The 17,089-nt window shown below is 27.6% G+C and overlaps 1 protein-coding gene across 1 annotated transcript; it reads right to left on the bottom strand.

Annotated features, from left to right (window-relative positions):
• Positions 1-1,553: 1,553 nt before the first annotated feature.
• LOC107439661 (gamma-secretase subunit Aph-1) lies at positions 1,554-16,753 on the bottom strand. Its single transcript, XM_021146416.3, has 7 exons — positions 16,415-16,753; positions 12,940-13,083; positions 11,308-11,393; positions 10,077-10,199; positions 6,947-7,074; positions 2,090-3,443; positions 1,554-1,990 (listed from the first exon to the last, which is right to left on the bottom strand). Exons 1-6 carry the CDS (start codon positions 16,525-16,527, stop codon positions 3,297-3,299), a joined length of 741 nt encoding a protein of 246 aa, XP_021002075.2. The 5' UTR covers positions 16,528-16,753; the 3' UTR covers positions 1,554-1,990; positions 2,090-3,296.
• Between the last annotated feature and the right edge of the window lie 336 nt (positions 16,754-17,089).

Raw genomic sequence — 17,089 nt, 5'->3', positions numbered from 1 at the left:
TAACTAGATACTGCAACAAATAATGTAAACAAGCTTGCAGAAATACTTATCGAATAATACAAATTTACTCCTTTGAGGTATAATGAAATTTAAAGAATGACAAAAATAACTCTAATATTGTCAGAGAAACAAACATTTTCAAATACTTTTATGGCAGTGGCATAAATAAACCCTGTAGAATGAAGGGTGTCTCCTTAGGGGTGTAGGCGTGGGGTTAAATGTTGGTGTGTAGAACGGAACGGCACACAAGGTTTGAGGGTACACACTTTAAGAAAAAAAAATATTGAGTTATCTTAAAAACATTTTTTAAATAATAACCTTTATACAAACAGTGATAATTGTTATTGTAATTAATGGTTACTTATTTTTCTCATTTTAATGAAAAAAGTTAAATTTTAATGTAGTAAGTGTACAATGTTTGAATTCAGTACCTTTTTATTACAAATGAGATTTTTCTTATCTTAAATTATTAATGATTACAAATATCTCTTCATTATAGTATTTCTTATAATTATTTAAATTTCTTGAGGTAAATATAGGTTCTCCCCTCCCCGTAAGATTTATAAATTCTAAGTCTTTGTACGTCACTGCTATATGATTTTCTATACCTCGTTTTTATGTGTTAAAATAAAATATTCAATATTTAATTTCAGGTAGTTTTAAAAAATTTAAGTAATCCCAATCTAAATTTGATTGCAATGAATTACAAATTTTCTAATATATAGAAGAAATTATTCAAGAGTAATTTTGTTTGTAGCATTGAAGAAAAAAAAAATTTAATAACTTTTTGGTTCATAGAAGAAAAACATTTTAATACAACTTTAATAACTAAACATTCCATATCTTTTAATAGAATCAATTTTGAAGACATGAATATTTTTGTTAAAAATTTTGTAACTAAGTAAATATAATAGATACATGCATTACAAAATATAAAATGCTAGTCATTATTATTTCCAGATTACCAATTACTTATTAAATTAATTATTAAGCTCTTCATTACTATACGCCGGAACTGTTAAATAATATCTCTGAATTTTTTTAATTTCAACTTGAAGTTATTTTTATCATTACAGCTATGTGCATTACTATTTGTCATTTCTTTTTTGTTTGCATGCAGAATTAAACAGTAAAACTTACATTTACCTAAATGTAATTTTTAAATTACTTTATTCTAAATTCCTTTATGATATACTAATACACTTTATATAAAAGTACAGTATGAATCTAAGTCCCAATTACATTCTAATGATTGTCCACTTATACTCATATTTTTAAACATTACATTTAATTTTATGGACTTAAAAAATATTGGTAACTTTTTTAAACATATAAGCAACAACTTTTTTTTAGCTGCAAAAAAAATTAATCTATTTACAGATGAAGCACTCAGTTAATTTAAAAACAAAATTTTTTCTATCTCAAAAAAAAAATTTAAAAAATCTAAAATGTTGAATTTTGTTCAATCTTTTTGCGATTGTCATGTCTAATAAATTATGAGTTTTAAACATTTGCAAAAAATAAAAAATGACATTTTTGAATTAATGTAGCAAAATTTTTTTTAAACTTAATTTAGGTAAAAACCTTAAAACTAATAATAAGATTCAATAATTATAAACTATTTTTTCCTCTTGACATAATTTTTTTTGGTCATTAGATTGAATGAAAAACAAATACAACACTGAATACTTCAAAAAAAAAAAAAAAATACATAATCGATCATACATTAAAATGGAATAAATCTTGTATGTTCTCCATAGTATAATAAAAATTCTAATTATACTATATACTAAAAAAAACTGTTACCAACGAAATTCGGTTAAAATATAATTATTTCAGTGCAAACCAATAAAGATATGTAATTGAATACTTATTTGTACACCTATGACATTTTGTAGATTTTACATGTTAATCGCTAACACCATTGAATAAAAATTCTTTAGTAACTTTAAAAACGAGAAAACTGTCCAAATTGTAAAGTCTAAAATTAGTATATTTCAGTTATTAAAAGTTACAAGCTATTTTATTTTAATGTGTGCAGTCAGTCAATTATTATTTGATTTTCGTTCAAAATTACGGATTTATTAATATTNTTTTTATAATTTAAAATAATTAGTATAATATTTCAGTTATTAAATGTTACAAGCTATTTTATTTTAATGTGTGCAGTCAGTCAATTATTATTTGATTTTCGTTCAAAATTATGTATTAATCTAACTACAGATTTATTAATATTACACATAATGTACTTAGACATTTATTGCAAATTTATTAATCTTTGATACAATTTATTATTATTTTTTTAAAAAAATATGTTGTCTTATCTAAATAAAAACTTTAAGCAGTTTCATTCCAAGAGCCATCTTTGATACACAATGAAAAAAAAAAAGAGAGATAGCTAGTTTGGATTTAATTGCTCAAAACTAGATGTAATATTCATTAAGAGAGTTAAGCACTCCAGCAAAGGCAAATTCAACAACAGCTCAAGGTTATTACCACTGTGCCTTTGTAGCATTTAATTATGTTGTTTTTAACTTATGTATTAAATATATAATATTAACATGTTGAATGCCATGGGGGTCACCGGTGACCGGCACTGAGTTTGTTCGTAGCGCCACGGGAGTCACCAGCGAGGCCAAGATTATTAGAAACAAGTAATTTGTGTGAATTTTTAATGCTTTTAATTTTTTTATATTACTATCGTTACTAAAATGGTTTGAAGAAATTAATGCAACACATACGGCAATCCATGTAATATTATTGTGGCATTCAACGTGTTAAAAATACAATAATTGCTGAATTTCACTTGTTATAAATTTTGATAACTTTTCCTCAATTTAGGACATTAAAATGCCAACTCAACCCTGATTTCTAAGCAAATGTCAAAGGTCTACTAAGTATGCATTTATATATCAAATTAACACATTGGAGTCAATTCAGACCACTCTGAAACAAGCATTTTATCTTATCTTATGGTGCTCAACACCTAAAAGCTACAACTCTGCACACAAAAAGTAAAACAGTCACACAAGACACTTTTACAATGTCAGCCTTTGAGCCCAGCTCAGCGCAAACTTGCAAATGTGGCAGGAATACAAAAATTGTGAATGGGAGACTCCATTCTTCTATGAATCATCGGTTTGATGTCTCACTTCCATTTTATCTTTTAAAAAATAAGTTTCTGACCTAAATGAAACACTAGAAAATATGAGCTTAGTGATGATTAATCCCAATGTCACATTGGAAATTTTTTAAGTTTGGCTCGAACATTATCATAAATAAAGAGAGGATAAACATCAATTGTTATTGCGGGCAGATAATGAGGTCATTAGGCTCTGCCAACTTCCACCTGCTGACTGGTAGGCTAAAATTGCACTCACGATGGTAATGACGTAAGCTGGAATGATCGAAACAAGATAAAGACGCAGAGGGTTCAGCAAAGTCTGAAATATAAAAATAGTTTTAAATCAAAACATAGGAAAAATAATTAAAGCATGCTTTTCGAAATAAATTCAAACAGCCAAACCGCTTCGACTTATCGCAATTGTTTCTTCAACTAGAGTGAGAATTTTGATCACAAAATATTACTAAATTTTAACTCTGCACCAGAAAAAGAAAGATAAATACTTAGAAAGCTTCATAAAAGAATTTATACTGAAGAATTTATAGAAAAAAAAGACACATTTTTATTGCTTGTTGTTAATTACCTTTCAGATGTCTTTATCAACCCTTTCTGCAATTATGCAGAAAGGGCTGACAAAGGTCTTCCGAAAAGTAAGTTTCCCAAAGAAATAAATGATAATTAGCTGGAAAGATACAGCAATATTTCAGCTGCTTCTCACAGAGTTCCCACTTAATTTTAAGAATAAAATCTAGACATTTCAGAAGAATTTCAATGTAAATCCAGATCATATTTTATCTATACCATGCAATTTTTCGTTGAAAAACTTATATCTTTTTTGTGAGCAAAAAAATATCATTGAATGAGGATGGAAACATGGAAAAGTTTCACTAAAATGTGAATTTTTTATAACAAATAATTGTAATAGATGTTATAATAGTGTAAATCGAAACTCAATAATTGACTACTGTTACTGGTTATTTTTCAGGTATAATGTAGAAATTTCCAGATTTTAGTACAGTAGGGAACCGATTATCCGGAATGATCAGGACCATAGCTATTCCGGATAACTGATTTTTCTGGTTTTCTGAATCGCTACAAAAAGCCGTTTTTTTTATTATTGTCAAACCCAACTACGGGTTCTGTACTGGTAGAGAACTGATTATCCGGAATTATCGGGACCATCGCTATTCCGGATAACTGATTTTTCCTGTTTTCTGAATCGCTACAAAAAGCCGTTTTTCTATTGTTAAACTGAACTTAAAAAAAATATTTGGAAATAATCTTAAAAAGAAGAAAAAACGAAGTAATACACTAATGATTATTTCCAAAATGATGGTAAGGTAAAAAAAATTTCAAAAAAGAGCGAAAAATCCTGAAATCTTATGAGGAAAAAAATGTTTTATTTTTAAAAAATGGCGGGAAAATTTATCGAATTTCGTTCCGGTTTTTTGGTTTTCTGATTTCCGGATAACGGGTTTTGTACTGTATTAATATGTAGTTGATGCAACTTTCCCTGACTGTTCCCTGTTTTCTTAGAGTCAAAATAAAATTCCCTAAAAATTCCAGGTTTTACTTGTTTTCCCCACAGAAATTGGAACACTTGTCATGCCAATTTTACAAAGGCAAATTTTATAACAGAAGAATAATAAAATATACTACTTTAAATTTCAAAGTTAGTTTTCAAAACAGATCAACTTGTCAACTGTGCACTGATCAAGTGCACTGATCAACTTGTAATAGCTTAAGATTAATATATAGAATATTTTAGTACTTTTATGTTAAAAAAAACTAACTTTCCAATTACTTAATATTCCCTCACCTTAATATTTCATCCAGTTCAAGAGTTCCATAATCAAATAATTTTAGATTTAGGTTTCAATAACCTTGAAATGACAACATGGTAAATATGCCTTTTAACACCTTTTTTATTTAGTGGATGATACTACAATTCACCATTTAAACATTCTATAATATATTACCATATTGTTGATTAAAATAGATCATTTTAAAAATCAGATAAAAGAGAAGAATCAATAATTTTGAAACCACGAAAAGTCTACCCTCAATATTTATTACTGCATTGCTGAAAATAATAAAATAAATAAGCAACCCCTAAAAACCATCTATATAAAATTGCATTTTGCCTGAACAGAGATTTTGTGTCAATTTTTGAGCAAAACTTTTTCTTAAAGAATATTCTGTAGTTATTTTTTATTTTGTTTTTCAAGATAAGCAACTCAAACCTTTATTTAGAAACTGCTCTTAAGTTTAAGAACATGTATGTGCTTAGGTACGCACAAATGCTTGCTAAAGGATTACCATACATATTCAAATGTATGTATGAAACCTTGTGGATACAAGTAAAAGGTATATTGATTAGTATCATCTGTTTTGATACATCAAACCCAATCAATTATAGAAACTGTACAAAAAGTTATTTAGTTTTATGCAAACGATAAATAGAGCAATAAATTTACCATTAGATATAAGAATTAAGTATGAGTTGTACTTACATTGTCATTAATTTTTAATGCCATATTTACATTATTATAATTAAAATGAGTGATTTTTAACTCACAATGGCAAGGTCATAAATGTGACAAAAGACACTGATCTCCCCGTTCGAAGCGGAAACAGAGAACAATTTAAATTTAAAGAAGCTACTTAATGAAAAACAAAATTCTTATTTTATTATTGTATAATTTATAAGTTTCAGTATTTATAATTGTTATCATTAACAAATATATATTCATCCTGAAGAATTAATGTCTGACACCTAAGTAAAAAAAATGCAAGTTAATTTTACATCATATTTTACAAATTAAGAACAGCCTAGAATGTTTTATTAAAATGACAGCTTTTAAATTCAATCAAATTTACATTAAATTACAAACAAATTCAGAGTTTAGACAATTTGTAAATGAGTAATTATTTTTTGCTTTTGTGTGATTCACGTCCAACACAAACAATTTAGTCTATTTAATTTTAACTTAACATTAGTTTTTATAAAACAGTGTTTTTTTTTATTGATCATGATGTACTAAATATTTGATCATTTCAAATTTAACTTAAATTTTTTGAGATGTTGTTACTGAGATAGTTATGTTCATTTTTTACATCTAAGACCAAGGAATTGCTCAATTCCATTGTCTTTAAAAAAAAAACTTTAATATTCACAAGTTTCTTTTTAAAAAATCTATATCAGATTTTATATCTTTTGAACTATTTTATGATTAATTTTTGCACATCCATTTACATATAATGATCTATAATTTAATAACAGAATGATTAGTAAATAATTCAATTTAGCACTTCAAAATCTTTACACTTGGTAGAATAAAATAAATCATGATTTTTTTTTCTCCACTATGGATAGACTTTACCTTTAATTTAATCTTTTCATAGGGTGAGAAAAAAAATAGAATATTATAGACTTAGCTGGGCAGAATATAAATGGAGTAAGTGATGTTCTTTGGCCATTATAAAGTTTAAAAACAGGAAAACCTGTCAATACTTTTCTGTATAAAAGTTTCCCTGAAAGAAAAAGCTTTGGTCTTGTTTCCATAGAAACTGAAAACATGAGACCTCAGTCTGGAGGAATTCTAGTGATAGCAAAACAATGACACTCATTCAAATACATAAACATGAATTCATTTATCCGTACAATATCGTTTTTTTAGTTTCATGAAAACTGGAATATATCGTAATATAGAATATTGGCCATGTTCAGATGCTACAAATGGCAAACTTTATTAGAGAAGTGGAACTTATGAGATAAAAATAAACTTTAAGACAGTTGATAATTAAATAAAATAAACATACCAAAGAAGATACTATGAGATGAGACAAGCAGACAAAGGCAATCTTTAAGTAACTATTGTTATCCAGAGCATGGAAAAAAATCACTCCCCAAAATGTATGGAGCAAAGTAAAAGCAAGAGTAGTAAATGCTGCAAGAAAAATATAATTTTTATAAAAAAAAAGTTAATAAAAAAAAGTGAATAAATACTCTAAAGCATACATGGTGGTCATAAAATAAATTGCCCCGTACATGAATCGTTCGAAGCCAATTGAAATAAATTTTTAGATTATATTAACTAAAGAAAAGTATGGACTCGAGATCAAGATGATTTATAATGATATAGTTCTTAGAGACATCGTGAACAAATTTCGGAATTTTGAAAAGGCAAAACTCTTTTTTGCAGTTCATCTAAACCTAATACTCAGATTAACAACAAACTTAAAATGGAGTTGGAAGTTATTTTTACCATCAAAAATGACAATAAGAATTAGAAGCACAATACAAATGTACATGCTTCCATTTTTTATCTCATTGCCATAGTGTATTCAATAGAACTTAATAGCTGACAGGGTTCAGCCTACCATTTTTAATGCAAAACACATTATTTCAACTCCATTTTATGTTTTTTATAATGAGGATCATATTTGACAATGGGGATATAAGAAAAAAGTGGATGTTGCCATTAAAAAAAATCACACTAACTGCAAACTTTGTTCACTCTAACTAAAGATAGAAGAGCTTTATTGTTAGAAATCATCATCATCTGAAGCCTGTATCTTCTAACAAAACAATCTGAAGTTTGTTTTTTTTATTTTGATTGATTACATGAATAGGTCAATAGGGATTAATAAATCAATTGAAATATTTTTATGATCACCCTTTACTAAGAAATCGTCCAATAGCAAAACCTTATTAGCACCATTCAAAAGTATTTTTCTTTTAGTGAAAATAAAATCTTGAACAGAAGCTACAATTCACTGCTACTTCACAATCCAGTAAAAAAATCTGGATGGGAGAACTGGACGACTCAAGCTTTACAATGAAAAGAATCCTCCTCAAACATTTCGGAAAATTTAATTGGTAAACTTATAAAAATAATAAATATGTAATTAAGAGATATAAATATAGATAAGATTTTTTTCAAGGAAAGTATTTCTTGGGGAAGGAGTGAGATATAAAACAGGTAAAAACATTTACATTTTAGATTGACAATACTATTTTCATGAAAATACTGAAGAAGCAGAAAGTGACAGAAAAAAATGTGAACTATTTTAATTATTATCATTTAGCAAAATCATCATATTTTCCAACAAAAAAAACAAACATTTAAATGAAATATTTTGTTAAAAAAATGCTATTTTGTTATGACCAGTATTATAAAATCCCAAAAGTTTCCAATTTGTATCATTCAGATTCTAGCTCAAATACATTTAATATTTCTAATTATTTCTTTTAATTACTCTACTTTTTTTAATGACACAAAAAAATTTAAGCCAGTGCAGCAAAGCCAAGATTTATGGAACACAATCCAAAAATAAGAAATACTCTGCTGGAATTTAAACTCCTTTGTAGTGGTTCAAGAGATTTGGGCTATTTGGTCCCAGAAATTTCTTCCTGATACACAACTTGATTATAAATAATAAAAAGGAAAAATGGCTTTTTTGAGTAAAAAAGCAATAGGAGAAAAGATATTTTTATGTAATGTAACGGATCAGTTAGTTAAAACAGAACATTTCATAGCATAGTCATTTCTATTGTCAAGATACATGTTGACAAATTTCCTTGATGAAGATTTTTCAATTATTTAACATTCATCAACTTTATCATCAACTTTACACTAAAAGAAGTCCTTATTTGCAGTTTTTTTTACCTATATATAAAACTTAGTTTTCTAAGTTAATTTATCTAAGTAATTTAACAGTAAACTTATTTTCCCTTTGAAAATCTACTCAGAATTAAACTATAGTAAACAAGCTACCAATTAATTAAAATGCATACACGACCTAAATAGAACTATGGGAGATCCAGAGTTGGCAAGGTTTAGAACAGAATGGATTATCCACGGTTTAAACCGTACTGTCCAGAACAGTAGTAAACTATCCAAAACCCTTTTATTCAAATTACGTCACAATTTTAAAAAAATATTGTGAAAAATAAAAGTTTAATTTTTGAACAAGAAAAGCTTTTGTGAAAAATGAAGAAAATTTTTTGTTTTATTAAAAATAGCTTATTATTTTTAATATTGCATTAATTATCCTTATGCAAAAACATAATTATCGGTATTAAAAGCATATTTAAAGAATAAGGTATTCAATTTTGCTATTCAATGAATTGTGCAGCTTCAAAAGTTATTAATCTTTCCCTATTATATTATATTCCTTTAATAGGTTAAAGTAAATTCTATAAAAAGTATCATTTATTAATTTATGTAATTATTCTGTATACAATGGTTACACATATAGAATTTTGACCTATTACCAATGTTCAAGGTTTTAAAATATTTAAGACAGTTTAGAACTATTTAAAACAGTAAAACGAACGTGTTTTGTCCAAATCCAGTTTAGGATGTCCAAAACCTTAACCCCGAGATCTTTATAATACCAACCTTGAAATGTAATGATTTGCGTAATATGGAACTTAAAATTACATAAATTTCACAAAACATTAAGCTTACCCGCTAAACATCGCACAATATATAAGTGAAACAGACCAATATTAATGTTTTTAAATAATTTTTAAACACAAATACTTAACAACTCAAAAATATTTTCCAGAAAAAATTAAAATTATTAAGAGCATTAGAAATAAAATCCAATAAACTAATCAACTTCGGTTTGCTTTAGAGATTGTAAGATTAATTGAGTTTATAGAAAATGAATAAAAAGATGTGAGGAATATCTAATACCTATAATAAAACTAAAATCTCAAATTATAAAAATAAAAATTAGAAAGTAACAAACATTTACCTACCAATGTCGTGAAAATTTATTAGCAGCATTTCAAAAACAGAAATTATAAAACAAGAATATGAGTTGAAAGTATACTACCGAGATATACCGTCCGACGGAGATCTTATGTATACATAACACAATATCACACATAATGATATAATAAAGTTCACTTGATTGTGAAATAAAAATCTTTTATTACCTGATGTTATAAAAAAGTAGTGAGAATCACCATTCAATCCAACTGTCCCAGGCCCAACTGAATCAGCCAAAACATTGATGAGGGAAAATAAACCACTCATTAAACCAAAACCTAAACCAGCCACTAAAAAATAAATAAATATAAGAATGTTTTTTATTTTAAACTTCAAATAATCTATAAATATTAAAATATTTCTCACAATAATTTGAACATTAATTTTGTCAAATTAATGATAAATAGGCTATCTTGATGTGAGGTATTTATGCTGTCACAAAATTGACATTTTAGGTTCAATTTTTGGAGATTGCAGACAGGTGTTAGGTTCAACATTTAGATAGGCTAATTAGTTATTGGCTGAGTGACGGTGTTTCTCGATTTCATGCCACAGGTCCTGGGTTCAATCCTCAGACAGGGCAAAGTTGACTCAGCCTTTCTTCCCTTTGGTGGGTGGACATAATGAGTACCAAGCATGCTTGGGAGCTAAACACTGGGGGTTCGGCATTCGGATGTCCATCCAATTGGAACATCTGATGTGCACCCCAGAGCTCAAGAAAACTGAGATGGGCACGGTAGGCCTAGGGACTGAGTTTAGTAGTTTAGTTTTAATTAATTAGTTATTAGTTTTGATGAGAGCAGATATTAAGAAAAAGTTATGAAACTCTTTGTTTGTGATGTATGCTTGTCCAACTTACCTTAATCATTTTGATCTATTCACTTTCGCTATCAGTCCTGTTACTTTTTAAATTCTGAAGTCTGATTTTACTATTATTTTTGATATTATGAAACATTTTTCAAAGCTTGCCCCAGATTATCTAGTTAGGTCAGGAGACACCCTAGGGATCCCGCTATATAAAACCTTGCTCTAAATTATAGTTATTCAAAACAATTTCAGTATAAGTACTAACCTAACTAAATAATGCAGTGCCACTACACAAACAAACTTAGCCTTTCTATGAAAGTAAATTACACAATTATGTCTCAGTACTTCATGTGGATGCATTCTGTTATTTAAAAGCCCTATATTGATCAGTATAGAACTTTAAAACTATCAGTGTTTAATTTTAAGTGTTCCAAAATTAAAAGTAACTGCAGAAAATTATATGTCATAAGTCAACAATACCAATTTTTACATCGTTATATAAAAATTATAATTTGAAATAAACTTAACAATGAAAATTAATTTTAAAGAACAGTAAAAACAATTTTTAGGTTTGTGTAATTTAAAATTTACCATAAGCTAAAGTGCTCCGATTACTGGATACCACAGCACCATCTGCACCAACTTCTTGTACTTTTTTTAATCCAACTTCAGCTTTCCTGTAAATTATATTTAATTACTGAAAAAGATATCATTCATTTAAAGGCAAAATTAAAAAATTTAATATTAACTGTGATACAAAAATTATTATATTCTCCGTCAAAGAAATTTTTAGAATTTCATTTTATAATTAAGGTACCAAAAAAAATTTTTTTATTATAGTAAAATAGAAAACATTTACAAATAGAGCGATAAATTCAATAGTAATAATTATAATTTTTTATTTAATATAATTTTACTTTTATAATGAAAATTCAGGTCATTACTATAAAAAGTAGGATTTATTTTACTTCGTTTTTAATCTTAATTTCTATTATGCTCATATAAATATTTGGAACTTTTTCTTTATTGTTAAGCAAAAATAGGGTGGATGAAATTTTTTTGAGAACTTTTTTAATTCTAGGAATTAGAGCTTTCCTAATTATATTAATTTAACTAGTAAATTTTTAATAGTATAAGGACACCAAGAGCCTCGATAGTTCACTAGAAAATCCAGTATAGTTGGCAGTTACACTGTAAATTCATAGCAAACCAACACACTTAATACAAGAACAATTTGAATATAAGAAAGCTTATTCAGTTTTCAAAAAAATAATACCTGGCCTTTTTAATTAGACACACAAAACACATTAATACATATTTCAACCATTAAATATTTAAATTTGAACAATATGTAAAGTTTTCAAAGTTTAGGAGCAGGAGCCATGATGGTTCCAAAAGACAGACCGTTCGCCTTCCAACAAGTTTGAATCCCAGCGATGGCTGGTCAATACGATTCTGCACCCGGCTCGCACCAACCACAGTGCTGATGTAAAATATCCTCAATGGAAGACGGATCATAGGTTAGAATCCCCTTGCCATCAGGCAAACCATGGGAGGTTTTCGTGGTTTATGAGGTTCTGTGGTTCTCGGTGTAACACAAATGCGGGTTAGTTTCATCAAAAAGTTCTCCTCAAAGTCAAATTTCTACCAATACTTGATCCAGGAGTTCCCTTGTCTTCTGGATTAGGTTGAAAATTACAAGGCTACGGAGTTGAACATTAGTACCCAAAATCTGAAGTTTGGGTCGGCTGTTCAACAATGATTATAAAATAAAAAGTTTCAGGGCAGATTATTGTTTTGCATACAAGGATGTTCTTTTTTTGCAATAAAAAATTTTAACTAAGGGGGAAGGGGGAAAGATAGGAAATTTTTTTCCAGAACACAATGAGGATTTACATTTAACCCAAGCTCACTTACAAAATAAATAAATCCTTAATGGTCCATAAGAATTTCCAGTTAACTTTCCAATAGGTATAATTGTAATAATTAAATCAATTGTTAGTATGACAACAATTAGGTTGATGTAAATAATAAAAGGACTTTTGCATCATTAGAATTAGACTCAGTAAGTAAAAGCGCCATGGTGCTTAAATGGCAGCATTGATCATTAAGGGTTAACAAGTTAAAAATCTTTAAATACAAAAGGCACATTTGGAAGTTGTATATTAAAAAGACACAAAAAAAATTTTATAAAACAAAGAGAACAAGAGTATGAAAAATTACCTAAGAAGTTTGTAAAAAAATAATCTAAATGTTTCTTGAAATATCACTGAGAAGACTAAGCCAAAAGAAAGATTTCTCTTTAAAGGTGTAACTACATTCCATAAAATTGACGATAGTAACAATGATAGTAGCCAAAAGAACGCTCTGGAATAGAAAAGGCATAATGATTAAATAGTAAAATTACTTCTTTAACTGATACAGTGCTACAGACTAGGTTGAGGAAAATATATTAAGTAAACTGAAATAACTTTTGCTAAAAAAATTAACAATAACTTTCTTTTAAAATTAGAACAATAGGAAATACTAATAGTTAACATACACAAAAAATAGAATTTTTAGAACATTTTTCTGGAATTTTTAGAACATTTTTCTGGAATTTCAATAACTTTTTTTTTTGAAAAACAAAAAGACATGGCATCTATATTCTATGAAATTTTTCATTATAATTTGTCTTAGTGAGAGAAAACTCTGAAGCAATTCAGAACCAAGGCTACCACTGTAGGTCAACTCTAAAAATAGTCCCTTTAAATGCTTCAAATATAATAAAGTCTCCAAAATAGTTTCTACACGTACATAAAATAGTTTCTACACGTACATAAAATAGTTTCTACACATACAGTAAATAGTTACCAAATTAGTCTCCCTTCTCTAACATATTTTTACAATATCTTAGCTTTTATAATATTAAATAACCTAAATAATGTTATTTATTCTTTTAGAAGCTTGCAGCATGACTGAATATGTGAATATTCATATATATATATATATAAGAAATGTATGTGATATATTATATATATGTGTGATATATATAAAAAATTTATATATATACAATAGGGAACCGATTATCCGGAACGATCGGGACCATCGCTATTCCGGATAACTGATTTTTCCGGTTTTCTGAATCGCTACAAAAAGCCGTTTTTTTATTGTTAAACACAACTAAAAAAAATTTTTTTTGGAAATAATCTGAAAAAGAAGAAAAAACGATGAAGTAATACACTAATGATTATTTCCAAAATGATGGTAAGGTAAACATCTTTCAAAAAAGAAAGAAAAATCCTAAAATCTTATGAGGAAAAAAAAATTTTTTTTTTAAAATAACGGGAATATTTATTGAATTTCGTTCCGGTTTTTTGGTTTTCTGATTTCCGGTTAACGGGTTCTGTACTGTATATGTATAAATATATGTTTATAAGTTTGCATGTATAAATAACTCATAGAATAAGTTAATAATATAAAGGAAACATGGAATAAAGATTAATGAAAAAGAGAAGAAAAAAAAATTTTATTAAAATATTTAAAAAAAATTCTTTATTAATATAAAAAAAAGAAAATTAGTAAAAAGCCGGAAATCAGCTCACACTATCCACAAAAAGGAGTGATTTTTTCTTAAATAAAAAAAATTAAATATTTTATTTTTCTTCTTCTCTTTTCATTATAATTTTTATTAATATTATTCTTATTATATAATATTAAAGGAGTGTTTCCTCAATATTCTTAACTTATAAACATATATTCTCAATTTTGGAAGTAAGACCTAAGACACTTATAACAGAGCATCCAAGTGCTTTAAGTATATCTATTAATTAATGAAAAATGACTTCACTGGAAAAGATTTAAGCAGTTATTTTCAGGGATGAGAGTAGTCAGAAAGTAAAAAAGAGGAAATCCTAGAGTATATATATATATATATACGAAAATTTGACAAAAAAAGTGTGATTTTTTAACTTGTAAACCATGTGATTATAAATCCCGATATGAGGCTTTTAAACCACGAGAATATGAAAACTTTACATTGAATTTAAAAAATACGAAAATACAAATTTAGATTTAATAATTTTTGGATCACAATGCATAATTTAAAAATCGTGCGATATTACAACCACAAAAACGAATCACGACATTGGATATTCAGCTCGCGTAGCTACATTAGGTTTTAAAAGCTCGTAAAAGGGGAAAAAAATCTCATCCCTGTATAAAGGTCAACCATTTTTATCCCAAGGAGTTGATTTTTAGAGAAACTTCAGGGGGAGGAATGAGAACTTCAATTATTTCAATCCGCGGAAAATTAAATTCCTCATAAAATATTTTAACTTGAGCAAAAAAAAATTTCAGCGGAAATTAGCGAGAAAAATGGAAAAATTTGAAAAAAAGCGGAAATTCGCGAATCTGCGGAAGAATCTCATCCCTGTATTTTTGCAATTGATTTCAGTCAACTCTAGACAGTCTGCAAGGATTAGAATTAAATATAAAACAAAATATATACTTTGGCTGATAAGGAACTCTGTCAGACGATTTTGTTTCTCAAAGGTGGATTTCCATCCTAAGAGAAGAAAGGCACTCATTGCACAAATTTTTATTATTTAATAATTAAATGGGCCGAAATGTTGCGCATCTTTTATCCCTTTTTAAAAAAAAATTAAAATAAGTTAGAAGTGAATGTTCAGCATTGGGGACAGAAAAGGAGAGTAATCAAAGTCTATTACTAGAGATGAAGAGTAATTAATAATTGATATTCATACTGATTTATCTCAATTATTTTAATTCAATAAAACTATAATTTAAAATACATTTATTTAACCAATTAAGAATATACAGACAGATTTCTCAAGAAATACCTATTAACACATACAACAATTGCCAAGTGGATTTTAAACTTGTAGAAATTTTAAAAATATATCAGGAGAAATTTGCCTAAAGGCTGTAATGAGTTATAACCCTTCAAACTGATCAACTACCTGATGTATTTTTAGGGGAGATTTCCATATCGTGATCTGTGGCAGAATGATCGCCGAGTTTTGTCAATTTCCAGCCAGCGGATTGTGAGACAATAAAAAAAAACATCATAAAAAGGACCAACTCGAAAGGTACAACTCATAGGCATCACATGGCAAACATCAAGACGTTTTTTTTATTTTTAAAATTGCAAGTTTAAAATCTATTTGGCACCTTGGCTGTGGTAGTTAAAAAGAAATATAACAAATTTTTATGTATTACGTGGACTATTGCTTGGAAGTCATTAAAACTGGGTTATAATTTTGACACACCTATGGATACGGAAATCGTTCCCAAGCTTTTCACTGAACTTTTATTCACAAATTGAAAAAATCATAATTTATATGAAAATTTCATGTAAGCACCTATTATTAAGTCAAACAAAAAGTAATGATATTGAATGTCATTGAAGATTACAACCAATGTAAATAGAACTAGGGTGAGGAAATACAAATTTTTATGTAGTAACTCTGCCAATAATAATAATCTAAATTCGTAACAGATATATATCAAAATTAAAATCACGAAGTAACAATAATAAAATTAAATAGGTGATGTTTGATTTGTACATATTTATGAGCTAGATTTCGAATATAAAGCCAACTTTAAAAACAATCTTGAGATAATTATCTGTGACACATGCAGGACAATGCTTCAAAAATATACTGGAAATGAGTACATTAGTTCAAGTAATACATACGCTGATATTAATATAATTATTCGTATAGGATCCCGTGCTATAGTTATAGCTAGCATAGCAGCACATGGTCCAAACGCTATCATAGCGCAGCCAAAAAACTCCATTACAGTCATTTTATTTATTTATTTATGTTTCTTGGTACTAGAAAATTTTAAATTTCCGCCACAATCAAGCAAAGATCATATTAGCACACTTAAAAGACAAATTTTAAAATTTCAAAATAAATATAGACAAACAGAAACAAAGAAATACTGATAAATTATCTTTGTTTGTTGAAATAACAGAAGAAATATTGACAGGTCCCAAAGTCTACTCTATGAAATCTCTTCGCTGTTGCCATCCAAATATGTATAAATCCTTCTAAAAGAAGAAAACATGAGCATGAAATTAAAATAAACTTTAACTTTAGTTGAAGCCTTCACTCGGAATTCACATTATTTGTTCTCAAAAATGACCTACAGATGGCGCCATAAAAGAATTCTTAATCTATGGCAATACAGCATATTTTCGAAATAAGAGTAGGAAGTAAAATCTTATTAATTAATAAAATAAGAGTAGGAAGTAATCTTAGTTTTTTGAGTTTGTAAGCTATATGAACCTTACAACTGCATTCAACATAGTGTATAAAGTAAGCATTGCGAAAATTTCAAAATATTTTTTGGACTTCCTGAAAAA

The sequence above is a fragment of the Parasteatoda tepidariorum genome, chromosome 8, assembly GCF_043381705.1.
Source record: "Parasteatoda tepidariorum isolate YZ-2023 chromosome 8, CAS_Ptep_4.0, whole genome shotgun sequence".
Lineage (NCBI taxonomy): Eukaryota > Metazoa > Arthropoda > Arachnida > Araneae > Theridiidae > Parasteatoda > Parasteatoda tepidariorum.
Note: the sequence above shows the minus strand (reverse complement) of the source record. Positions and strands in the feature narration are given on the sequence as shown.